Source organism: Lampetra planeri, chromosome 74 (assembly GCF_965212315.1).
Source record: "Lampetra planeri chromosome 74, kcLamPlan1.2.h2, whole genome shotgun sequence".
NCBI classification, from domain to species: domain Eukaryota; kingdom Metazoa; phylum Chordata; class Hyperoartia; order Petromyzontiformes; family Petromyzontidae; genus Lampetra; species Lampetra planeri.
In genome coordinates, this window is record NC_136179.1 from 760,420 (window position 1) to 786,498 (window position 26,079).

General features: G+C 50.0%; 1 protein-coding gene across 3 annotated transcripts in view; it reads left to right on the forward strand.

Annotated features, from left to right (window-relative positions):
• Window positions 1-26,079, forward strand: part of LOC144737789 (uncharacterized) — a 76,922-nt gene that overhangs the window by 45,109 nt on the left and 5,734 nt on the right. For all 3 annotated transcript variants that reach the window (XM_078620656.1, XM_078620654.1, XM_078620655.1), the window contains 5 exons: window positions 2,276-2,424; window positions 3,229-3,430; window positions 11,362-11,391; window positions 13,497-13,605; window positions 15,191-15,302. In XM_078620656.1, the coding sequence (XP_078476782.1) occupies window positions 2,276-2,424; window positions 3,229-3,430; window positions 11,362-11,391; window positions 13,497-13,605; window positions 15,191-15,302 (602 nt within the window). The remainder of the gene's footprint in view (window positions 1-2,275; window positions 2,425-3,228; window positions 3,431-11,361; window positions 11,392-13,496; window positions 13,606-15,190; window positions 15,303-26,079) is intronic.

Consider the following 26,079-nt stretch of genomic DNA (forward strand, 5'->3'; position numbering starts at 1 on the left):
CAGGCAGTGCGGAGGCCGTTGACGAGTGCCACGGGAGTCGTGGCAGCCCATGGCACTCTAACCCTGGCTGGACACGTGACCGGATCAAGTTGGGGGCCAGGGGCCCAGGGGGGACCTTTGGGTCACACGTGGTTGTGGTCCGGAGCCTTCTCGAGGGTTCGAGAAGGGGGACGTGGCCGGGGTGTGGCCGGCCATTCCGGGGAGCTGATAAGCGGGTGCCGCTGAGTGAGAGGGGCTGTTCATGCCTGGGATGAAGACGCCTCATGAAGACTGAAGCCCCAAGTCGTCGTGGCCAAGCAGAAGCCAACTTGGCTTGGCCACGCCAAGTAGTACCCGAGTGTTAGTGAGACTAGGACGGTGGTCACCACCCTATGTATAGTGTGTGTAACAGTTGTGTTAAATAAATAGTGTTGCCTCCACACGAGTGTGTGCGCCTCAGTCGAACCATTAAAATAGTATGTAGAGAGAGATGCCTCACCTGTAGAGGGAACTGACGTATCTGTCTATGTGTGACTCAGCTTTGTCTGTGTCTGTAGAGAGATATCTCAGCCTTAGAGGGCAGTGATGTTGTGGGGCCCGACATCCACCCTACCGCCCTCGCTAGGCAGGTGGGGCGTGACGTCCGCCCGTTCCGCTCTCTCCTCCACCGTGTCAGTTGTCTCCCACCGGGCGCCCGCCGACTGAGTGATAGGGCCCCCCGTGCTAGCGCCCTTTCTGAGGGACATGCTCGTGCTGCTAGCTTTGGAGCCACTCGGAGTTAGACCACTCGCCCGTGCACACCACAACCATTGCTAACACAGGGGGGTACGAACGCGCTCGCACCTGTGAGCAATTACCTCTTAACACGCACGCACGCCGTGGCCCCATGGTCACTCTCGCTACGCGTTCCCCCACGCAGTCGCTCCACACAAAAATCACAGACACCACACCTATGCTCTGTGCTAAATTTTATTCTCGGCGCAAACCCCGTTTGGTGACTGGTAACTTAGGCAGCAGCCTACTACTGCCTAAGTCCCCAGTCACCAAACGCCCTACTACGTACCTCGTAGCTGTACTCACGGCTTCGCACAGACGTTGCGAGAGTCGGAGGGGAGGGGTCGATAAAACATTGCCTATCACTGCCTCGTAGCAGCATTCACTGGCGTCACACAGATTCTGCAAGCGGCTCGAGAAGGCAGGATGGCACGGGGGGGGGGTCTTGTCGGCCAAAATGTTGAAGATCTCTTTTAAATGGCCTCAGGCTCCCCTTTTATCCCCCTGACTTCAAAAGCCCGTAGTCGCATTGTACCAATCGTGCGCCTACCTGTGATTACAGCCCATTTTTTCCCCTTTTTTGCACTTACATGGAGTGGAGCGGCTGGTGCTTCTGCGACCCATTGTCTGTCCGTCTGTACTCATGAATTTACTCACCCTTGTTAATCCGGAATAACGCCCGACTGGCGAATACACACCCTGCGAGTTTGTATTCGGTATGGGGGGGGGGTCATGGCGCTGCAATCCCCTGATCTCATGGTGTGACCTTCTCAGTTATTCCACTCCAGCTTTTCCCGATATCGTGAATGACTTATTGCGGCTGGACCGGTAAACCTTTTTGCGCCCCTACACTATTAAGTCAACTCAGGGGCACCGCAATATAACCTGTCCTGCGAGGGTCGGCCAATCCCCTGGCACCGGGAAACCATGGGATTTTCCTCATTGGGATCCTTTGGATTAGAATCCCCTGCCAGGACACTATGTGTGTGCACTGCGTATGTGTACTCAGTGTGGGGGCCGGGGTAGGGGGTCGCGGCACTTGCCAAGTGGCTTCGAGGCCATGGCATCACAATGTCATGCGTCTGTGTCTCTGTGGCCCAGCTGTGTCTGTAGAGAGAGACATCTCAGATGTAGAGTAAAGTGGCATCTCTGTCTCTCTGTGTCTCAGCTCTGTCAGTGTCTGTAGATAGATGTCTCAGCTGTCTTTGGAGGTGACGTCTCTGTCTCTGCGTCTGTCTCAGGTTTGTCTGTATCTGTAGAAATGTCTCAGCTGCAGAGGGAGGTGACGTCTCTGTGTTTTTCTTTGTGTCTCAGCTCTGTGTCTGTAGAGAGATTTCTCAGCAGTATTGGGATGTGACGTCTCTGTCTCTGTCTCAGCTGCTTTTGTGTCTATAGAGAGATATGTCTCAGCTGCAGAGAGATATAAAGTCTCTTTGTCTGTTTTTGTCTCTCTGTTCTGTCTGTGTCTGTAGAGAGACGTCTCAGCTGTAGTAGGTGACGTCTCTGTGCCTCTGTCTCTCAGCTCTGTCAGTGTCTGTAGAGAGAGATGTCTCAGCTGTAGAGGGTGGTAACGTCACTCTGTGGTGCAACGTCACGAGACTGGAGGATGGGGAGCGCCTGTGTGGGGTCACGTGGACACTCCCCTCTACATCGGTGACCGTGAGCCTCAACGTGAGTCTCGGCCCTACCTGTCCCTTGCACTTTCACTGGCGTTGTGACAGTGACCCCTGAGTACACCTCACATGTGAAATTCATTTAGTTAGTTATACCTATCCAAGGTCTTAAGGTAGCAGTTTGATAGGATTTGTGTGTTTTACTGTTATAGTTCTGCACGTAGTCCCACCACGATTTTCACAATTCTGGCCCTAGCACGCATTGTGGTTCACTTTTTACGTTCAGAGGGCGGATATTTGCGATTTACCTATCTTCAACCTCCCTTCTGCTCACGTCGTTTTTCTATTGCTTTTTATACAATCCTCAGGCACTTATGTGAAGGCTGGTAAGTGGGGCTAAACATAACCATGAGCAAAGTAAAGTAATGTATTACGAGTTCGCCAAAAATAACTGCATTATTGTTTGAGGAAAAAAACTGAGGTTTATTTTATTTTATTTATTTTGGCGTAGGTTAACATTGGACTACAGCAAAGACAGCCTCTTTCATCCTACACCTCCGATTAGCCCGGTTGGCAATGTATGAGACATGTATGGTGTGAAAGAAGTTCACCATACATACGTCAGTAATTTGGGTATAGGGTCCTCTTCATTAACTATCTCTCTCTAATAATCATCATGAGCAGCAATGATTCTGATAGCAATGATGTAAATATTCTGAGAATAGCAGTCTGTGTTGAATCCTGTGTCTCACAGGCTGACAATGGCCATGATGATGTAGCTGAGCAACGTTTCTCTGAGACCAGTGTTGTCAATGCTAATGGCGTGCACCGTGTCCTGTCTTTACGGATGAATGAACTCAAGGACTCACAAGTCTCTAGCAGCATGCAACAGCTGGGCCCCGTGATGTACGAGGGACACTTGGACCTTAAGGATGGCTCCAGCCACGTGACGCTCTATAACGTCACACGAGTGAACGGTGGATATTACTCCTGTGTTATCAACACCACCGGCTCTAGAGGAACAGCCACTGGACATCTACGGATTATATCACCCAGCACTACTGGTAAGAATCCCCTTTACTCAACACGCTGGCCATCAAAATGGCATCTAAAGCCGACAAAAAAGTTACTGTTGAAATGCATAGGCATTATTGTTGCTTCTGTAATAAAGGACTCGACCACGGTATCTGGCTTGGTGTCCTTTATTCGGGTTCGTATACTTTTCCCACACGGCTCTTCCACTTTCCAGTAGCAGCCTCACTGCTAATCTCCTCGTGCAGCTTCTCCAGCTGCCCTCGTTGCAGCCCCACCGCTGCTCTCTCTTCTCCGAAGCAGTCCCGCTGCTGTTCTCTTCGTGCAGCCTCCCAGCTGCCCTCGCTGCAGCCTTACCGCTGCTCCCCGCTTCTCCGGGGTTGGTCACCGCTGGCCGACGGTGCCCTATCCGTACTCTGTGTGTGTGGCGATCTCGCCACTCTCCCCAGCCTTCGCCCTGCGTGGCCTTACTCTCTCCCAGTCTCCAACAACCTCCCTTCCTCTTCCGGTTTCTCCCCTTTTAGCTCTGAACCCTCTCCCCCACGTGACGTAACTCCTCCCCCCATGACGTCACATCCGAAAGGTCGTTTACGCCCGCATTACACCACCCTCCCCCGTAGAGAAAATGCAGCCGACCTCGGCTGAACAACAACTCCAACAAGTAATGCGAGCGAACACGACCGAACACGTTAAAGGACACGAAGCATACAATAATATAACAGTAAAACCAAGAACACAACACAACATTCAACGAAATGTGAGGGATTTTGAGCGGGTGCGGGTCGCCGGCCCGTCCCGGACGGTCGGCGGCCCACCCGCCGAGCGGGAACGTGACAGGGTTTTAGGAGCGACAGGACAAAGTTCATCTGTCGCTATTGGAGGCCCGCCAACGTCCCGGTCCCGTATTCCCAAAGGCCCAGTGTCAGAGGTGTCCCGCGATCGCGTCTGCGGCGGGGTCGGAAGGGCTGCGGGTCTCAGAGTTTTCGCAGCCGTAGCAGGCACACCCCGAGCAGAGCCTCCTCTGTCCTGCGGCGTCACGGCCGGCTTGTCTGTAAAAGGCACGACAGGCGCTCTTGCAAGGTCAACAGGCACATGCAAGGGCGAGTCGGCAGCAACAGACCCCGGCAAGGCAACATCAGGAGATGACGCATCAGATCGAGGGGCCACGTATGGTTTCAAGCGAGATGTGTGAACGAACTAACGCCGGGATCCAAACCGAACACGCGCCGACTGTGGGTTGGGAACCTCGATGAGGCGAACCGGCCCTTGCCAAGGTTTATGTAATTTAGGAGAGGTACCTGGCCGCACTTGTGGGCAATGGAGCCAGACCAGGTCCCCCACTTTCCAGGGGCACTCCCCCTTAGAGCGTCGAGCACACCACTCGTTCCGGGCCTGGGCTTTGGCCGTAGCCATGCGGGCCCCTTCCCGCGCCACAGTAACACGGCGAACGGTGTCCTGAATATAATCAGGAAGAGGCTTAACAGGTCCCCTCACTCCAGTTCCCAACTGCACATTAATCGGCGGCACGTTTTCACGACCGTACATAAGAAAAAACGGCGAATATCCTGTAGCCGCATGCGGCGTCATCCGGTACGCCGAAAGTACGCCAGGGATATGCAAATCCCAATCTGATTGTTTTTCACTCACCGTGTGACACAACATGGCGGACAAGGTCCGATTTAGCCGTTCAACCATACCATCCGTTTGTGGGTGGTAGGGAGAAGTCCGTATTTTCTTAGTTCCGAGAGCCGCACACACTTCCCCCAACAATTTAGAAGAAAAATTTCGGCCCTGATCCGTGAGGAGCCTCTCCGGCGCCCCCTTGTCCATAACGTACCCAAATAGAAAGGCGTCTGTAATGGACGCCGCTGACTGGTCGGGCAAGGGCCAGGCCATCGGCCAGCGGGAGAGGTACTCCACGCCAACTAGCAAATGTTTATTTCCCTTAGCGGATGGCGGAAAGGGTCCCAAAATATCTAACGCCACCAATTCATTAACTCGAGACACCTGAATAGACTGTATCGGCGGCACATATGGATGTTTAGGTGGCTTCCGGCGGGCACAATCGGGACACACGCGAACGTGACCGACAACGTCTGTCGTCATGCCGTGCCAATAGTAATCTCGCTGCAGCGTCAATAGGGTCTTCTGCACCCCCAGATGTAAAAGCGTGTCGCAATGCAGAGTCCTAATCAATTTGTACCGCAAAAATGCCGGTACAACCAGACGCCAGCGTTCCTGTATCCCTGCCCTCCACATCAGCAGACCATCACGGAGAGCGGTTTCCGGCACACCCCCCGTACCCGGTCCCCCACCCTCCTTCACAGGCCGCTTACGTAAAGTCACCAATGAATTGTCCAACATTTGTTCCCGAATCCACACAGACCTCGGGAGATGCAAAATCCCATCAGCCGGTCCCCCATCAGCCGGCCCCGGGTCATTCGGAGCTTCAGGCACTTCGACCGCCAGCGCGACAGGCTGAGGGGGGTGCTGAATCGGCCCACATCTATGCGTCCCAGACGCGCACGCACAAGGGGATCGCTGTGGCAGCCTGGAAAGCGCGTCCGCATTGGCGTGACGCACCCCCTTCCGATGGTGAATTTGGAAGGAAAATTCTTGCAGCGTGTCCAACCACCGTGCCAGCTGGCCGGATGGCTGGTCCATCTTAAGAGCATACTGCAAGGCCGCATGATCCGTGCATACAATAAACGAACGGCCGTACAGATACGGTCGAAATTGGCGGAGAAAAAAAACAATAGCCAACAGTTCCCTGCGAGTGACGCAGTAGCGGGTTTCCGCGGGAGACAAAACCCGGCTACCGTACGCCACCACGCGTTCCACACCACCTTTGGACTGAGACAACACCGCCCCAATGCCCGTGTCGCTCGCGTCCGTATCCAGAATGAAAGGATGTTCAACATCTGGATAATCCAACGTCGGCGCCGTAGCCAATAGATCGCGCAGGCCCAGAAATGCCGCCTCTTCTGGCGGTCCCCAAGCAAATTTGTGACCTTTACCCGTAAGGAGGTGCAAGGGCCTCGCGATCGTCGCAAAATTGGGAACAAACCTTCGATAATGAGGCAAACCCCAAAAACCGACGCACATCCCCCACCGTGGCCGGGGTTGGCCAGTCACGGACGCACGCTGTTTTTTCCGGATCCGTGGCCACCCCGTCCGCACTAACGATGTGCCCCAAGTAACGCACGGAGTGTTGCAGTAGGGGACATTTCTTAGGCTTAAATTTCAAATTAGCGGAACGCATCCTGGTGAACACAGCCTCCAACCGCAGTAAATGCTCGTCAAATGTGCGGCTGAAGACGATAATATCGTCTAAATATATCAGACATGTCTCCCACTGCAACCCCGTTAATACCAACTCCATCAACCTTTGAAAAGTGGCAGGGGCCGCATTCAACCCCATCGGAAGACAGTTAAATTGGAATAACCCCTGCGGCGTACGGAAAGCAGTCTTCTCCCGCGAGGACTCGTCAAGGGGAAGCTGCCAGAAGCCCGAAGAGAGATCCAGCGTTGAAAAAAACTTAGCCCCCGACAAGGCATCGAGAGAGTCGTCCATACGCGGCAGGGGGTACGCATCTGCCACCGACACTTTATTTAATTTGCGGAAATCTACACAAAATCGCAATTTTCCGTCCTTTTTCTTAACCAAAACAACAGGTGCACCCCATGGGCTGTTAGATGGAGATATTATGTCCGCAGCCAACATGTCATCCACTGCCCCACGAACGTGCTCTCGCTCAGCCGGACTCATCCGATGCGAGTTCAACCGAATAGGGGCAGCGTCCCTTGTGTCAATATGATGGTAAAGCAACGAGGTGCGTCCCAAGTCCAAATCGTCGGAGCTAAACACATCAGAATAAGTCAATAATAATTTACGAATCGCACAACGTTGTTCCCCGGAAAGGGCAGAATTCTCCCCACACAATTCGGCGATCCAGCGATCATCTGCAGCCTCAGGGCCTGAAACACCACCAACCATAACCTGGCTGGCCAGATGATCATGAGCCGTGAATGCAGTAGTGGCATGTGCCACAACCGTACCAGCCGGTACACACACACTCTCGGTACTTGCGTTAAGCACTTGCAAAAATGGCTGCTGGTCCGGCCGGACAATAGTTTGCGCCCCAACGAGCGCCGATCCGCCCGTGATGGTGGCGGACGGCGACAACAAAACCCCAATAGCTCCTTGACGACCAGGCACAGGCTTCCGATATCGCAAGGGAATGAGCATCTGTGAGCCTGGTGGAATATCAACAGATACTTCGGACAGCGCCTGCACCTGGGTGACAGGAGCAGGTCGCCCCCAGGGCGACGGCAGAAATGTAATTTTACGCCCCTCCGGTAATTCAATGCAGTTTTCATTAATTCTAATTAGAATGGGCATCTTGGCCAGAAAATCCGTTCCCAACAAACAAGGGACCGCAAGGGACCTCGAAATTAACACGATTCCCGAGGCCGACACTCCCCCGATAGATATTTTAGCGTCCACCTGGCCCACAATGCCCATGCTACCCCCGTTTGCAGCGACGCAGGAAGCGTAAGCCGGACTCACGGCCGCTGGTGGGATGTTCAACAGATGGAATATTACATCCGATATAATGGTCGCGGACGCTCCGGAATCAACCAAAATACGTACGTCCACCCCTTGTATTGACCCAGGTACAGTGGACGAACCTGTAGCGGCCGCAACAACCCGCCGAGCCAACTTACGCCACTGCGTTACCGAGCGACATGGACCAGTCAATGGCCTCCCGTTATTAACAACACCCGGATCGCATGACAACGGTGATGAGTGAGGTGTCAAGCCTTGCCGGGTGTCTGGTGCGCACTGACTTGCCTGTGCTGGAGGATCCTTCCGTGGTGCGTCCGCTGTCGAGGCCTCCTGCTGGGGCGGACCTGGGACGCGGGCCCAGCAGTCCCTGGCGTAATGACCCTTACGCCCGCAGCGGAAGCAGTCGACGTCGTTGCGCCACGCTGCGGGCACCCCGTCCCGACGCGGCCGCGTCGGCGGCGCAGCCCGCGGCCCCGGCCCACTGCGGACCGGCCACGGAGCAGAGGCGGCTGACAGCTCCTGCGGGCCCCTCTCGTCAGGCACATACACCGCCTTTGTGGGATCCCAACCCGCGGCTCCTCCAGCGACGATGGGCCCCCCCGTCCACGCCGTGACTTGTTTCCACCGGTGCAGGTTAAACTGGGCATCCAGACACTTAGCCGCAGCCCGGGATGTCAGCTTTTCATGGCCACACACCGGCATAGGAATGCCCAGATCCCGGGACAGCTCGAGCATCTTACCCAAGATGAGAGGTTCCAGCAGGTCAGACTCCATCTCCGGGTAAGCGGCCATAGCCAGCTCCAGTACCGCACCCCTATATGCCACCGGCGACTCCTCGGGTGCTCGCTGTCGTTGAACAAACCGGCGATGAGCATCATCTGGCGGCTCGTAAGCATCCGCCATTTCGTCGAACACTCCCCTCAATGTTTTCTTCTTCGTGGCCTTTATAGAGTGAAAGAATCTGACCGACTCGTCATCGAGAAGAGTCGGCAGAACTTCCAATGCCTCAGCATCGGTCCACCTTGCAGAACGTACCGCCGCCAAGAATCTGCAGGCGAAAGCACTCCAATCACCCCCGATGGAGAATTCTTTAACAATTGTAAGATGCCGACTGCGACTCTCCTTGGCGCGCCGTCTTCAGCCGATGACTCATCTGGTGGCATGTTCAACATGGCGTCGCATCGTGGCGTGGTCAAGATGGCGACCTCTCGCCGCGGAGAGCGCAAAATGGCGGCTTCCCGCCTTCCTTCGCCTGCCACGCCCAAGATGGCGTCTTCATGCCGCGTGGCCGACTGGCGTCGACAGCGAAGGCAGAGCGGCGACCTGCGGACCACCATCGGCTCTCCCCGACGCCGTCATCGGCGTGACGAGCTCACACAACTGCGCCAGTACGTTTTTCAGTGTTTCAAGCTGCTCCGCCATCTGTCCCCATCGTAGATCCGCGGCATTTGGTGCAGACGGGTCCGCCGACGCGGCGACATCTTGGACCCCCGGCTCCGCGCTCGTTCCAGCACGGATCGCCTCCTCCATCGTAGTCAGGTCCCCCGTTGGAGGAAGGTCGTCGTCGTCGGACGATGAAGCAGATGCTGGTGACGGAATATTCTTTTTTCTTAGTTGTTTTGCCATGTCGTTACACTTCAGACACCAGTGTAATAAAGGACTCGACCACGGTATCTGGCTTGGTGTCCTTTATTCGGGTTTGTATACTTTTCCCACACGGCTCTTCCACTTTCCAGTAGCAGCCTCACTGCTAATCTCCTCGTGCAGCTTCTCCAGCTGCCCTCGTTGCAGCCCCACCGCTGCTCTCTCTTCTCCGAAGCAGTCCCGCTGCTGTTCTCTTCGTGCAGCCTCCCAGCTGCCCTCGCTGCAGCCTTACCGCTGCTCCCCGCTTCTCCGGGGTCGGTCACCGCTGGCCGACGGTGCCCTATCCGTACTCTGTGTGTGTGGCGATCTCGCCACTCTCCCCAGCCTTCGCCCTGCGTGGCCTTACTCTCTCCCAGTCTCCAACAACCTCCCTTCCTCTTCCGGTTTCTCCCCTTTTAGCTCTGAACCCTCTCCCCCACGTGACATAACTCCTCCCCCCATGACGTCACATCCGGAAGGTCGTTTATGCCCGCATTACACTTCTATTCGTAAAAAAATAAAATTATACTTGGGTTAGCAGTTCACAGCAGTTGTGTTCACTGACATTTGCCCAATTACACTACAACAACACCGCAAATGGCTGGAAATAGGTATCCACGGGGTTAACGGGGTTGTCATGGCGATGCTCCAGCAATGAAAGAGGATAGGGAACCACGATTTTCATTTGTGCGGAGACGTTTACAAGTAGAACTGGGTTGATCTAAGTTCAGGTGAAGAACATTCCACAGTCAATCCACCACAATAACCTTTAGTCTCCTAACTTTGTTATATGGTGATGGTGACTAAGATTAAACTCTACAGTGGTTCGTTCATTCGTGTGTTTGTTTGTTCGTTTCTCAGTCTGCTTGTCCTGGTGAGGGTCGCGGTGGCAGCATGTTGAGTAGAGCAGTCCAGACCTCCCTTTCCCTAACGACAGACTCTAGCTCTTCCTGGTGAATTCCCAGGTATACCCAGGCCAGCCAAGTGACATAGTCCCGCCAGCGTATCCTGGGCTGGCCCCAAGGGTCTTTGCCCAGTGGAATATGCCCAGTAGAGTTCCAGGGGGAGTCTAGCAAGGGGCATCCTTACCAGGTGCGCGAACCACCTCAACTGGCTCCTCTTCATCTGGAGGAACAGCGGCTCGACTGAGGCTCTCCCAGATTACTGGGCTCCTCACCCGATCATGTAAAATGAGCCTGGCAACCCGGGCTCACTCGTTAATAATGAACATAATAAATAGTAATTGTGTTTGTTATTAACTTAAACAGTAGTAATTGTTCATTATATTGTAAATTATATTTTTGCTGTATTTGTACATTCTCCACAACCGTAAGGGCCACCGCCATTAGTCAGGCTTAAAACACATTAATTGCAATGTATTTATTTGGCTCGGCATCACCGTGACACAATTGAAAAATCAAGAGTTAAAATCCCAGTCAGGGATTGGTTCAATTGTTTGTCGCTTTGAATTGCAATTAACTTGACTTGCGCTCGAGCGGACTGGTCTCCAAGGTGAGAAGTTCCACACCATATAAAGTTAATGAGTGAAAGAACTCCATTCATCAAATTAATCTTCTTACCCAGCAGGTGAAGTTAGGCCCCTGGCAGAGTTGATGTGCATTCTGTAGAGATGTCAGGTGGTCAACAGAATGAGTGCTGCCTCAATGCTCGCTAAAGCAAGGTGACTGAATGCATGCGGATTGTGTGCACTTTGGTGCCAGCGATTACCGTGGGTCTGCTACACTGATGCGTGTATTTGTTTTTTCACAGTGATTGGCGGAGAAGACCAACTCAAACTAGGTAATTTGTGAGCAAGACCACTGTTGAATATATAATAAGCTGCAAATCGTGTGCGGTTGGAAATTCATGTTTGTAATTAGGGGCCATTAGGCTCTTGGCACCACTCGAGGAAAAGGAACATGTAAAAACTGAACAATACTTATCTGCAATTTAAAAATTATTTAAATTGCCTCATATTATTTAATGTTCGTGAATAGACGAGTACTGCCCGTAAACGCGTAAGATTAGATACCAAGTGCAGTTTTGCAAATGCGGCTGCTAGTAAGTAGAGGTAAACAAGCCGGTGGGCTAACCCGAGGGAATAGCGTGCGAGCAACTATGGATGTTGTTGGGCAGTGAAATTAAATAAATTTACAAATGAGTCCTGTACAGCTGCAAAGTTGGGCTGAAGATAAATCAGCCAATCAAATGAATATCTCTAATCTAAGTATACAGTCGAACTCATCATCATCAGTCTCTTACCCCTGGCCAGAGCCTAGTGGTTTCCATGAGACCCCACCATGCGACCCTATCCTGAGCGCACCGCCACGCTGAGCACAGTCCACGGTGGTGCTTGACGTCAGCCTCCGTGGTGCGCGTCCACCTCAACCATAGTCTGCCCCACCAATCCCGCGGTAGTGGTGTTGATGGCAGTTGAGCGCAGGGCTCCAGTGCAATCGGCCGAGGCGTCTGCCCAAACTACGTGTTTGAAAGAGGAATAAGTCTCCTGATCCTGGCCATTCAGTCACCGCCGAAGATGCTGTTCAACAATGAATATTCTCACTGAAGTGGATACAGAGCATCTGTCACCGACACCACTCGTCAAATGTATCCAGTTTCCTGCACAGAGACGCTGTCTTTTACCACGTTTTTGAGCCATACAGTAACATTGGCAGGATGTAGGAATTGTAGAGTTGTATCTTTGTTGCCATTGTAATAATGGAGCACCAGATATATCTGTCAAGCTCTTTTATGCACTCGAGCAAAATTGAGATTCATCATTTAATTTCTGCCTCACTGTGGTCAACTATGTTACAGGTTGCATCCGAAGTAGGTGAATGATTGTATCACTTCAACATTGATGTCCACTATTTTCACTTTGTTCAGGTCATGTGGCAGCCCTTCGGTGGCCTGTATTTTTGTTTTCTCCCAGTTTATTTCCAGGCCACATAAGAGATCTTAAATTTATATGATCTGCAGTGCAAGGAGGAGCATTTTCAAGCAACTCAGCTAGCAGGGGTGACATCATCTGCATGGTCCAGGTCGTTGTCTAGGATTACTCCCAGCATACCTTAGTGAACTGTGCACTGTATGATCGTGGGTCAGCTTCTTGCTGGCATAGGGTTTTCCCCTTTCCTTTCTTCTCTCTCTCTCTCTCTTCAACTTATTCTCAAAGTGGGCCACTGCCCACTTTTGCTCCCATCAATAATACTCCCTATTAGCCCCTTTTAATTTCTCACAATACATTCACCGTAGCTCAGGCCATTGTCGGGCCTCTGCCACCAAATCTAACAATCCAATCCAAGATTGGAACGGCGATCAGACAGGGGTGTAAATGTGAGAAGCAAGAATAGGAGTGAAAGAGGGGAATGAGAGGATAATTTAAATGTTATCAGAAAATAAATTATGGAAAAGGTTGAACGAGGGTTTGAAGAGGAGAGATGTAGAGAGAAAAAAGTAAGGCACCAAGGACAGAACCTAGGGGGACACCGAAAGTGACCGTGGATTGGGGAGAGGTGACAAAGTTTGACGAGACTGCTGGAGGTGCGTGAGGAGAGTGGACCGAGAGAGGAGATGAGGGCCAGGAATTTATCTTGTTTTGATTGTTCCATTATCGCATAAGAAGTGAGATAGGAGCAAATTATATGATGCTAGGTTGTCGCATGATGGGGGAAATTTAAGAAGCATTTCGGCTTATCGCAAGAGGTGTTATTTTGACTGGAGGAAGGAATTGATCCAGGGTTGAGGAGGTTTATTTAAGGCAACCGAGGGCGAAGGGGAGCCAGGGAATTGAGGAAGGAAGAAAGCACATGGGGAGGGTGGTTGATGCTGAGTCGGGACGAAGGGAGCTGAAATCAGGTATAAGGTAAATACCATTACACGTGTCTGATATGTGTGTTTTTCAGAATTATTACACCTATTGTGGCTCTTGGTGATTATTTTTATTTTGGTTCTGGTTTTTGCCCTCTACTTCAAGAGAAAGTTCAATAACAAGACCAGACATGATTTTATCAGGTAAGAAACGTTACTCCTCTTTTAGACTTTGTTAGCCTAAGACTAGACCCAGTTTTACATGCCATGTTTGAATCAATCACTAATTGAACCTTATGGCGGGACCTCGGGGTCCCGAATAAACGGAAGTCAAAATCGTAATTAATTTATTTATTTTTGGCGACTCCCGTCGTTGCCAAAATTGCCGTAGTCATAAACAAAACTTTGAAACTTGTATTAGCGCTTCGTGTGGAGCTCGTCGAGAGGAATATATTGCCGTATCGTTTGCCTTCAACAGATTTAAAATGACGTCGCAATGCAGTTTATGCTTATGGGACCCCAAGGTCCCGCCATAAGGTGCAATTATTAAAATGAAATCAGATTTCAACGTATTTAAACTTGTTGAATGCGAATGCTGTAGTCGCACAATGATATTGATCATTGTTGTGAAATTTAAACCATCTTTACCACTATAATTTAATTGTTTGCACTATTGTTCTACTTGATTTGAAGCTTTCGTGACTGCAGGAATCCATACTCTTTGGTTCTTTCGGTAAAGTCACGTAGGTAGAAAAATAATAGATCACGACGTTTCCACTTTCTGCCCCGCCCCCTCTCTCCCCCCCCCCCACCTCCTCTCTTCCCCCCCACCTCCTCTCTCCCCCCCACCTCCTCTCTCCCCCCCACCTCCTCTCTCCCCCCCTACTGCCGAGGCCTACATAACCTCGTGCCACGGCAGATCTCTCGCCTACTTCAGCAGTTATTTCTTGCTGTGGTTGTCACACCTGATGACGATTACTTGTGTTTCGATATAAACGTCGTGATCTATTATTTTTCTACCTACGTGACTTTACCGAAAGAACCAAAGAGTATTGTTCTACTATGAATAACCTTTATGAGAATGAATACGTTGATTTTAACACATTTAGCCTCTGACCATATTACCTGAAATTTTTACCACCGGATCTCGTAAGCTAAGCAGGCTTTGAGTCTGAGTCTCACTTGGATGGGGAACCACCGTACATGAAACAGGCGCGATAGGCTATAGAATGGACTACAGTATTAAAATAATTTTGTATTTTACCAAGGCCTACTGAGCTATGTAGCTCTTTTTCAGAAGCGACCTGGCCACAAATGATAGATCAACAAAATGGCTTATGTGGAAATCTATATCATCCAAATACTCTAAACGCATATTGATTCTAAATATGGGAAAACCTGGAGGATATGCAAACTCCAAATATGATAGGGTTCGAACCCACGACCTCCTCTATATCAGGCGGGATAGTTAACATCTCGCCACCATGGCTGCCCATATCCCCATAGGCTGCTGTGGGGGTACGTTACTAGCAGAGGCCACGCAGCAATACCCATCAGTGTTAGATATTTCATTGATCCCAACATCTGTAACCTTTCCCCCTACCTCGCCTTCACCAACCTGTGCTGACCAGTGTAGTAAAGTATGGTCAAATAACCCCAGAGACCCGTATGGGATATATAGACCCTCATCCAACAGTGGATTCACAAAATAGCTGTACATGCACGACAATGTGTACTTATTATTTGACCATAACACAAAACAACATCACTTATGCATTTAATTCAACAGGAGCAACCCTGAGCTGCAGTTTCCATATGATGTGAAAAATGAGGCAAGAAACAACGAAACTCCAATCCAAACAGTGTCTGCAGATGGCACAGAAATACCGACAGGCATCCCGGTAAGGGTGTTTATCTTGTGTTCATCATCCTGATCATTATCATCATAATATAGCTTCAGTCTGATGATTTTAAAAGCCACCAAATTCCTCCCCTACAGTCTACGGATCTGTTGGGGTCACTGCTGTTAATAATAATTTCAACTTGTAACACACTGGTCCAGAGACACGAGGAGGAACCACAGAGAAGCGGGAAGACAGCATCAGACAGATACTTAGCCAGTGCCAATAATTTCCCAAGCTCTGCGGTTCTCTATATATGAAAATGTTTTCAGCCACTTATTGCGTTTTTATACATGCGAGAGAAAACCAGAGCACCTGGAGAAGGGGTAACAGTATCCCATGCATAAGGGACAGATATTAGTCTAATTGTTGTACTAGCAGTCGCCGCCCGCTTCGCGGGCGGTGTGTATATGCTTGGTTGGTGGGGAGTTGAAATTGGCTGGACACAATAGACATGTTTTGGTGATTGTTTTATGTTTATTTTTGTGAGGTTATATGCATTTCTATGAGACACTCAATCGACAATATTAAAGAATGCAAGTAATTCAAATATAGAATGCAACTTATTAAAATATCTGGCGATACACGATATTCTTCGTGTACACTCCGTCTTCCTCCTCGTCGTCAGGTCCCTCAATAAGCGCCTTGATGTTGGATCTTGCCGTGACTTGCGATAGTGCCACGTACATTTGGCCGTGCGAGAAGCATGGCGTTGGTAGATATAATCGCAGGTTGTGAACAGTTTTCCCTTGCGCCTTATTGATGGTCATCGCAAATGCTGGGACAATGGGGAACTGCTTGCGCCGAAGTCGAAATGAGAAGTCCTTCGTGTCCAATTCGCGGCGGATATGGTTGTTCTCAAGCAGCGAGTCCAAGACCAAGTGTGGGTACTCGGAAAGCTGCGGGAGGTCGTCAAAGTCCGACAGAGCCATCCCACCTGCCGTGAGGAACTCGTGGAGGCTGTGAAGGGTCTTGAACTTTACCATTTCTTTTATTTTCTTTGATGCTGCTAATCCTGCATAATGCACGGGTATAAGTAGTACTAATCACATACCTGCATTTCCCATAAATATGCTAAATTCCTCTTGATATGCAAATTATTTTGTCAAGGCACCCTTTCCCCCCCTTCAAACCCAGCTTATATATATGGTCCAAGCACGTGTGCTGTTTCATTCAGACGCTGTCGCCTCGACAGACCTGGTTTTCACCTGAGGACGGCTGCTTGCGTTGTGGCCGAAACGTCGTGAGAATTATTTTATTTTGTTTTTTATTTTTTATTGTATTACTTCCCTTCTACGTGACTTTACCGAAAGAACCAATAAGATTTACCATTTCTTCTTTGTTGGTCAGCTGGCGGTACTGGTACTCGTAATCGCGAGCCAATTCGTCGTAGAATTTATCCCAGAGAGCCTTCGTATCTGCTGGCATGGAATACAGCAGAATCGTAGCGAAGAGTTGACGAAGCTGGTACGCATCTGAAAGAGCGAGGCTTCTTCCAGACACGAAACCCATTCGCGATCGCTCTCAATGTAGCCTGCTCGCATGGCTGCTTCCAGCGGTTTGTTTTGTTTTATTTTATTCGTAACGCACCATCCATATGCGCTCCACCATCCACCATGCCCTTGCATCGCAAAGACACAGCTCCGGTGTGCGTCAGCGTGTGCGCCATCCACAGTGACATTGGTCAGCAATGGCACCGTTCGGGTCGCACACAGGTTGGCCCCTGCATCCTCCGTCTGTATGTACACACACAGACAGACACATTGAGGATTGTCGATCACCATGGCACGCGGAATCTTCATGCAATCCGGACCGAGGTCTGGATCAACTTCATGCCTACCCTCTCCGACTTGCCAAATAAATTCTGAAAAGGCAGCCAGTTCTGCGGCTGGTTCTTGGTTCTCTGCGCACTGGACTCTCATGTTCACACTTGGCACGTTGGTCAACCACCCACGACTGGAACAGTCGCCCGCCTTGGTGGAGAATCGACTGGTCGTTTTCCTTCTGGTAGAGTCCTCTTCCAGCACACTGTGGCGACGTCGTTCTTCGTCTTGCTGCTGTTCCGTCAACCTTCCGCGCCGCTCAGCTTCCGAGTCACTGCGACGATATCGTTCATCCAGTAATCGCTCGTCAGTCATTCTCGAACGACGCTGGGCCTTCAGCGCAGCTCGATGCGCTCGCTCAGCATCTTGTTGAAACGGAGATCGATCAGCACGTCGCAAGCGATCCTTCTCGTTGCGCTTGAGGCGACGCAACTCTTGAAGGCCCAGTGTGAGTTGTGGATCCTCCCGCGCTGCGGCTCGAGCAATGACAAAGTCAGGGTCGTCTTCTTCTTGCTTACCTTCCTCAAGATCCACGTGGAAGTCGCCGGGAGAAACGACATGATCGTGTACGTCCATGAGGACATCCTGCATATGACTTGGTTGATCCATTGCGTCGTTGCCAGCGTTGGTTTCTATGCGCCCTTCATCGATAACATTACCGAAATCAGGCTCTCGCATGGCCTTATTCAACCGAAATCGCTCCACTCGGCGGCGACGATCTTTGACCTCCTTCGGCTCGGCCGCGGCAGGAGTTGCATGTACGATTTCGTTTTCGTGCAAAGCGTCCTCGAGCTCCTCTCGTGTCTCTCTCTTTTGCTTGCTATAGGGATGAGTAGTTAGAATTGGTGACGGTGACTATGAAATAGTTGAGCAGCTTACGCACCCTTTCCGCGTTCCACGACCAGGGCTTGTAGTCGTCGTGGTGCCTGTCGTCAGATATCTGGAAGTCTGCGTACACCAACGTGACGCGTTAGACAGAAAGCCTATGTAAACCGCGTTGCCTCTCAGTCCGTGACATCTGAAGCACTGTAGAATATATATCTCGCTGTACTGTTGCGCACGGGTACTGGCAGATAAAGTCCCCCCGACTGACGCACACACGTTGTGACGACAGATATAATACACGCAGTGCCTCTACCCTGCTCGCTACCAAGTCCCTACGCGACCGCCAGCTATGTTCTTGCTCGTTCAGAGTGTTTTTTTACCCAAAGATAACCCTCACTTCCGCACGCACCACTATCCACCATAAGCGCACACTGGCACACTTACAGATGCAGCGGTTTGTTTTGTTTGATTAAATTCGTAACGCAGCATCGATATGCGCTCCACCATCCACCATGCCCTTGCATTGCAAAGACACAGCTCCGGTGTGCGTGAGCGTGTGCGCCAGCCACAGTGACATTGGTCAGCAATGGCACCGTTACGGTCGCACACAGGTTGGCCCCTGCATCCTCCATCTGTATGTAGACACACAGATCCGCTATGGGGTCACCTGTTTTTTTACTTCGAAAATGTGATTTGTCGGTGTTATGCCGTCCATGGAGACGTGATCAACGTCAATACATCTAAATGGTAATAAGCCGGATGAAGCGAAAAGTAACCATTGTACCCATCAAACAGTCAGCTGGGTTGCCCCATGGGGGTATTGACCCATGGGCGAAACTGTAGGGGTGCGCTACGCAACTGGCCGTGGTCCCGGCAGGTGAAGCTGCCAGCTCAGTCCGCTAAGACTCACTGTATAGCGACCCCTGCCTACTCGTAAGGTAAAGTTGTTTGGGGACTCCACTAATGGCAGCACGCAGCACCCATTTTTAACATAAATATACGTAATATTAGCGTAACTACCATTCGCACACTTGCATACACACCACACTCACACAGCGCAGGGTCTGCGCCCACAGTGCACTGCAGCACTGCGGCGCAGACCTTGGCAGACCTATGCTATCACACAGCGCTTACCTTCTGTGTGATTCTGCATGTTTGGAAATGGACGACTGACTGACTGACGCGTGCTGCCGCCACAAAGCACGCAGGCCACTTTGAGGCAATTAAATGTAAGGGATAATTAATTAGTCCAATGAGATTGAAGGCAACACCGACAGAATTTCTCGAGCGCTGGTTTGATATGTAGGGCGGGGAACTGTGCAGGGCCACTTTGCACACACTTATTTCGGCCCAATGAAAGATTAAGCACAGTGGTTTCAAGGGAATGGGCGCAATAGTGATGGAGCTGCGTACGAAAGAGTGGTCAGTTTTGTCCACTGGGCCGTCGAACCGAACCCCACCAATAATGAACAATTTTTATTGAAAGTTCTGGAATTGAAAATGTATGTGGCTATCTGATTAGTGGAGGGTTCTTGGTTGCAGCCGCGGACGTTCTTCGTTGGGGAGATATCGCCACCAGAACGCAGTGTTCGGCGGGTGCAACAGCAACACTGTACCTACAGTAGATTTTGCGTTGCAACCATCACTGTGAATATGGTGTTGCGTGAAAGTAGGTGCAATTGTTGACCGAAGAGACGCTGTTGTGCGGCAGGTTTATTTATTTATATTTGTCGAATGAAAGTGAGCTGTGGCTTTTTGCCGGCTGTTTTATTAATTTTTATCGACGAATCAGAGCTAGCTGTTTGGGCGGGTCCGTAAATAAATTAACGTCCAGATACGCACGCAGACGACCAAACCAGCGTAGTTGTTTAAGATTGTACTGCCGTCTCCTGGCGAGCTAGGGTGTGGCACCTCCTCAACGCCCAAGGGAAGGCAGTTTCACGATTGTGCGATCCACCAACCGTCACTGCCTCCACAGTGCTGGACTACAAGGCCCACGCGCATAACCACAACGACCTCTGGTCTGATGCTCTGAGACTCAACAGCAATGCCTGTGTTGTCTCATTGGAATGTTGACCCACTTCCTCACAAGGCTTTCACTCTTGCAGGGAACACCATGCATCTCGCTGTCCTGTCTGTCTCATTTGTGTGCAGTGGTCTGCCTCTCTCCTTTGTATTGTCGCTCGTTTATAGTTTCTGTCTCTTTGTTTTATTTTCATTCACATTATCCACCTTGTTGGTGTTACCTCGTGTTTGTATTTCCATCTAGTTTGTATTGTCTGTTATATTTTTACAGTCTCCCTCACTTGTTATTCTTTACCTTCTATGTTCTTCCTCGTTTGCACTCTCATTCCCATTCGTACATTTTGTTTCCTCAGCTTAAATGTAATGTTAACGTTTCCACAATCTTATTGGTGTATTATGGAGGAAAGCATTCGATTAATATAATCAATATTTAATCGACAAATCAATGCATCGTCAAATGTACAAACAAACGCTACCTCATGTTTTATAGTCTCAGATATCTATTACAGGTGTTCAGGAAAACTGCGTAGACCTCGATGCAGGCCTATCTAGGGACAGTCTCTTTAATCGCCTGACCACAACATGTTAATTATTACTTGATTTATATGCCATCCGATGTCATGGCAGTGACAATCGCACCTATACAGATGACACAGTTATATATTGCATTGATCTCTGCTCAGGTACAATTGACAGTGCTGATTGCATCTCATAGTTAAAGCACTGGTTCTAGTCAAACATCTCCTTTGAAATGCCGAAAATCCTTACCCGAGTATGTAGACATAAGGCAGTGGCGTATCAGTGTCGCCAACTCAAAATCTACAGACCACCATCAGCCACTCCTGAAAATTAACTGAAAAATCCTCAGTGTCACCTTAGTTTCGACCTTTTCACTTGGCAATCTCGTCCTCAGCACAATAAAGGCATGTAGCCATCATCTCGGGGTTCAGTGGCACATCCACCCGATGTTCTAAGTATAAGGATGGTGGTAGGGTCATTTTAGGACACACAACGGATAGAAAGTAAAAGATCAATGGGCCTGCATAATGCACATGTATAATATACATAGATTCATTAATTCCCCCCCCCCCCACACTTCGCACAAGAAGGGCACACAAGTGTGGTCATCACATCAATGCCTCTATTTAAGGTACACATCAGGAGGACTTTTCCACAAATCTGGCTGTCGACTGATGAAGCGAGTTGTAATTCCTGGTGAAACGTCGTACTCAGATTGTAAATGTTGTGACTTGGCTCTACAACCCACCAGAGAGCTGTAATAGTGAAGGGACATATATTGGGTCACTACGGCATTTAGCACCAGTTAATGAGAGAAGAGTGCAACTGTGCGTGTTAGAGCCTCTCTCTGGCACCAGAGTATGTATGGCATGGAAAGGGGCCCTAGGGGGTATGGTTCTGGTGACAGTCAGAGAGAGAGAGCAGTTGAGGACGTGACAGTCTAGGTGAACCCGAGAGGGGAGACGTGTAGAGGGAGAATAGGAGAGGACCTAGTACAAAGCCCTTGGGGATGCCAATCGTGATGGGGGAGGAAGAACCATGGTTAAAAGAGACAGTGGATGATCAAGACGTGAGGTAAGAGCTGAGCCAATGAAGTGGGTGCCAGAGATACCGAGGTTAAACAGAGTGGATAAGAGGATAGAGTGACCTAGGGTGTCAAAAAGCTGCAGACAGGTCGAGCGAAATTAGGACAGGTAAGTGGTTGTGCATATGGAGGAGAGCGGTTTCAGTGAAATGGAGCGGACAAAAACCAGGCTGGTGGAGGGTATAGAGAGAGTGAGAAGAGATGTAGGAAGTGAGTCAGATGTGAAGTAGGCATTGGAGGACTTTGGAGAAGTAGGAGAGCAAGGAAATAAGGCGATAGTGTGCAAGGATGGAATGATCTAATGGAGGTTTTTTGAGAATTGGGTAGAATGATGGCGGTTTAGAAAGAGTTAGAGAATATGCCAGATGAGAGTGAAGAGTTAAAGAGCGCTAGGAGAAACAGAAGGATAGTAGGGATTTTAAGCTTTCATGACTGCAGGAATCCATACTCTTTGGTTCTTTCGGGAAAAGTCACGTAGGTATAAAATAAAATAAATCACGACGTTTCAGGCACGACACAATAGTTCGTCATCAGGTGGGAAAGCACGGTCTGCTGCTGAGGCAGACTGTTTTAAAAGGCTTGAAATGGGTGTTTTGATCGAGAAGAGACCTGATGGCTCGTTGGGATATTCAGTCTACAGAAAAGCCACCCACACGGATGCCTATCTAAAGCCTGACTCCCACCACCATCCAGCCTAGAATAATTCCCTCATCAAAACACTACACCATAGGGCCCGTTGCATCTCCGATCAGCACCACCTAGCCAGTGAGTTGGAGCACGTACACCAAGCCCTAAGGATGAACGGATACTCGGACCGTACAATCTGCAAAGCTATTTCCCCAATCATGCGGAGACAACCTTCTGAGGATCCAACCAAAACCATCACTTTACCGTACATAGCAGGGGTTACCAAAAAGATTTCCAAAATCTTAAACGAACACACGATCCAGGTTCGTTTCAAAACAGTACACAAAATCTGTGATTTAATCCCATCTGTAAAGGATGTGATTCCTGATATGCAATACCCTGGTGTCTACAAACTGAGTTGTGGTTGCGGCAGCAATTACATTGGGGAGACGAAACGACATGTCTCAGACCAGGTTCGTGAACACAAGGCAGATCTGAAACACAGTAGGACCAATACTTCTGCCATTGCCGATCATTGTTTTAATGCTGTGGGCTCACACGAAATTGATTTTTCCAACACGGAGGTACTGTACTTTGCAAACCTACCGGCTACATTCAGAGATTTATTCATGAAGCCATCCAGATATATAAACACAGACACAACTTCAACCCAGAGGATGGGTACGAACTGAGCAATCATTGGAAGGACATTATTAACCAGATAAAGTCTTAACTGACTGTAATGATTCCATCCTACCTGCCTATGTCAGCTGTTGTTTCCGACTCTTTGCGTGTCTCTCTCTCTATGCCTCTCTCTCTTAGATCTCTCATGCTCACATGTCCTTTGCATTGCACTCTCATGCCTTTGGATTGATTTTCATGCTCACATGTCCTTTGGATTGCACTCTCATGCTCACATGCTCTTTGGATTGCACCCTTTGGGTAGCACTCATGCCTTTGGATTGCACCACTCTTCGATTGTACATTAACATGCAAATTTCTCACATTAACATAGCCACTTCCGTCGAGGAGGCCGCTCTCCTATTTAACAGTTAAAGGTAATTTCTCACATTAACATAACTAGCCCTGCCCACTTCTTTATGACTCTTGGGCTACACCCATTTCAAACCTTTTAAAACTGCCTCAGCAGCAGACCATGCTTTCCCACCTGATGACGGACGCTTGTGTTGCACCCGAAACATCGTGATTGATTTTATTTTATACTTACGTGACTTTACCGAAAGAACCAAAGAGTATAGAGGATAGTAGGGATAACAGATGGAAGCAAGGAAGGCGGTAGGGGATCAAGGGAGGAAAATGTTGGGTGAGTTTTGGAGATGATGTTTGACAGCTCCTGGAGGGATGCAGGAGAAAATGTTTTTTAAAGTAGAATAATAATTGGAAGAGGGAGGAGAAGGGTATGATGCTGATAGGAAGGGAAATATTAAGGAGGGTAGAATGAAATTGTAGAGATCTTCTCCAATAAATATTTGGAGAAGACTAATGGGGAGGGAGCAGAATAATAAATAGCAGTTGAGGATGGTGAAGGATGTACTAAGAGAGCAGGGTGCACATAAATGGAAGAAATGAGGCATAGAAAATAGAATTTGCGAGTGGCCTCCAGTGCGGAATTGAAATCGAAAGTACGGAAATGAAAGTCGAGTGGTGGGTAGGGTCTCTTCCAGGTTCGCTCGGCTTTGCATATGAGGCGATGTTGAATCTCTAGCCCTGGTTGTAGCCAAGGCCTAGGAAGATCATTATGAGGGGTGAAATGCAACAGAGGGGCAAGAGCATCTAATGAGTAGGATAGTGTGGAATGTAGGATGGATGATGCTTCGTCTTTGTGGAGGTAGAAGAAATCAGATATGGTGGTGGGTTAGAAGAAACCAGGGAACGAAGTGCAGAATGATCAATGGAACGTAGATTTCGATGGAGGCTTGGGGGGGCGGATGAAGGGCTGGATGGAGAGGGGGATGGAATTGTGAGTGTCACAGTCAGTAATAGGTGATCGGATGGAGGACGTGAGTCTACTTGGGCATGGGAAGCTGAGCAAGCAGAAGTGAAGATAAGGTCAAGCGTGCTACTGGATGAGTGGGTCGGGGGAGAGGAGGCAAGGTGTAGGTCGAGAGAGCTAGTGAGAGACATTAAAGCTGAGGACGTAGATAGGGAAGAAAGATGGAGGTTTAAGTCACCCAGAAGAATCAACGGAGATGAGGTAGGAAGGATAATGGAGAAAAGGCAATCCAAGTCGTCGAATAACGAGGAGGGCTTACTACGGGGGGCGGTAATTTTTTTTTTTAATGAGATTATAAAAAAGACATAATAGAAGAAATTCAAAAGAGGGAAAACAAAGGAAGGGCAAGTGGAGGCAATGAGATCCAGGTGGAGGAGAAGAGCAATCAAACGCCACCACCAGGCTTGCCAGATGGTCGTGGGGAATGGATGAATTTGGTGCAGGAAGTGGAAAGCCCAGCTGGGGTGGCAGTGTTGAATGTAGATATCCAGGTTTCTGTAATGGCTAGGGCTTGAAGGTTTTAAGAGGAAAAGGCGCCTAGGGTGGAAGTGGGCTTGTTATAGACTGAACAGGAATTCCAGAGGCCTAGGTGAATGGAGCTTATGGGTGGAGGATGAGGTCGATAGACACACCTCCCAGGTCAGAAGGCCTTGGATAGGCGAGACCCCAGATATGACGTGGCTCGACAAAATAATTTTCGGATCGGGTTGGTGGAGCCGGTCGACAGCCGCTCAGGGCGAGGAGATAGCACACTTACGTGCATGGCGTGGTGGCCCTGGGCAGGCGAGGCCACTATGACATTGTGCCACGATGGGGGGGGGTTGCCCAACAACTGTCGACAGAGCTGGCTGACAACCACATGGGGCGTTGAGGAGACCGCACATGTGCACCGAGCATGGTGGCCCCAAAAAGGCGAGGTCATGGCGATGTCGCAGTTTGGTGACGGAGTCACCTGATGCGATAGGGGGAGCAGACCAGCTTCCGCACGGGACGGCAAGGCAACCATGCCCGCTGAGCCCCGACGACAGTGTAGCACCATGGAGGTGCCACCCAACAGTCACCAGAGCTGGTCATTCAGTGCGCAGAGCAGCGAGCAGATGAGGTCTACATCCCTGGCCCATCGGTCCCGGGTAGACAAAGCCCCAGCGACGTCGATGTTCAATGGTGTGGCCACCCAACATGGTTAGCGGAGCAGGTCAACAGCTGCACAGGGCAGTGAGGTAGCTGCAGTCTCGCACCAGGCATAACGGCCCTGTGCAGGCGAGGCCTTAGCAGCGTCATGGCCCAGTTGTCTAGCCGCCCAACGCGGACACTAGAGCCGGCCGACAGCCACATTGGGTGGCGAGGTAGCGGCACCAACGTACCAGGCACGGATGCCCTGGAGAGGTGAGGTGACAGCGGCATTGTGGCTTGGTGAAGGAGCCACCCGACGTGGTTGCCTGCGGTGCGTGGCAAATTTGCTGCGCTCACGCACCAGGCGCAAATCTCCTGGGCGGGTGAAGCCGCCTCGTCATCACTGCCTGGCGAGGGAGCCACGTGACGTGGTTAATGCAGACTTGATTCCTCGCAAAATATTTCTGTTTAGTGATTGAACATCTTAACACCTCTTTTATTTCCAAAAAGGGTTAAACCTATTGTTATTTTTTTTCATATTTTCTGCATTTATTTGACTTTAAAAAGGAGCGTTTCACAGCACAAGTTTCTGAGGTGGAAGAGGGCAGTCTGAGTCATGTAAAAAATATGCTTCTCGAGTCCTAAATGACAATTCAAGACACCTCCCAAACTCTTTACAGATGATGAGGGAATTATCATACAACCTACTGAATTACGAACAATCATATCTAGGTTTTCGAATTGCTT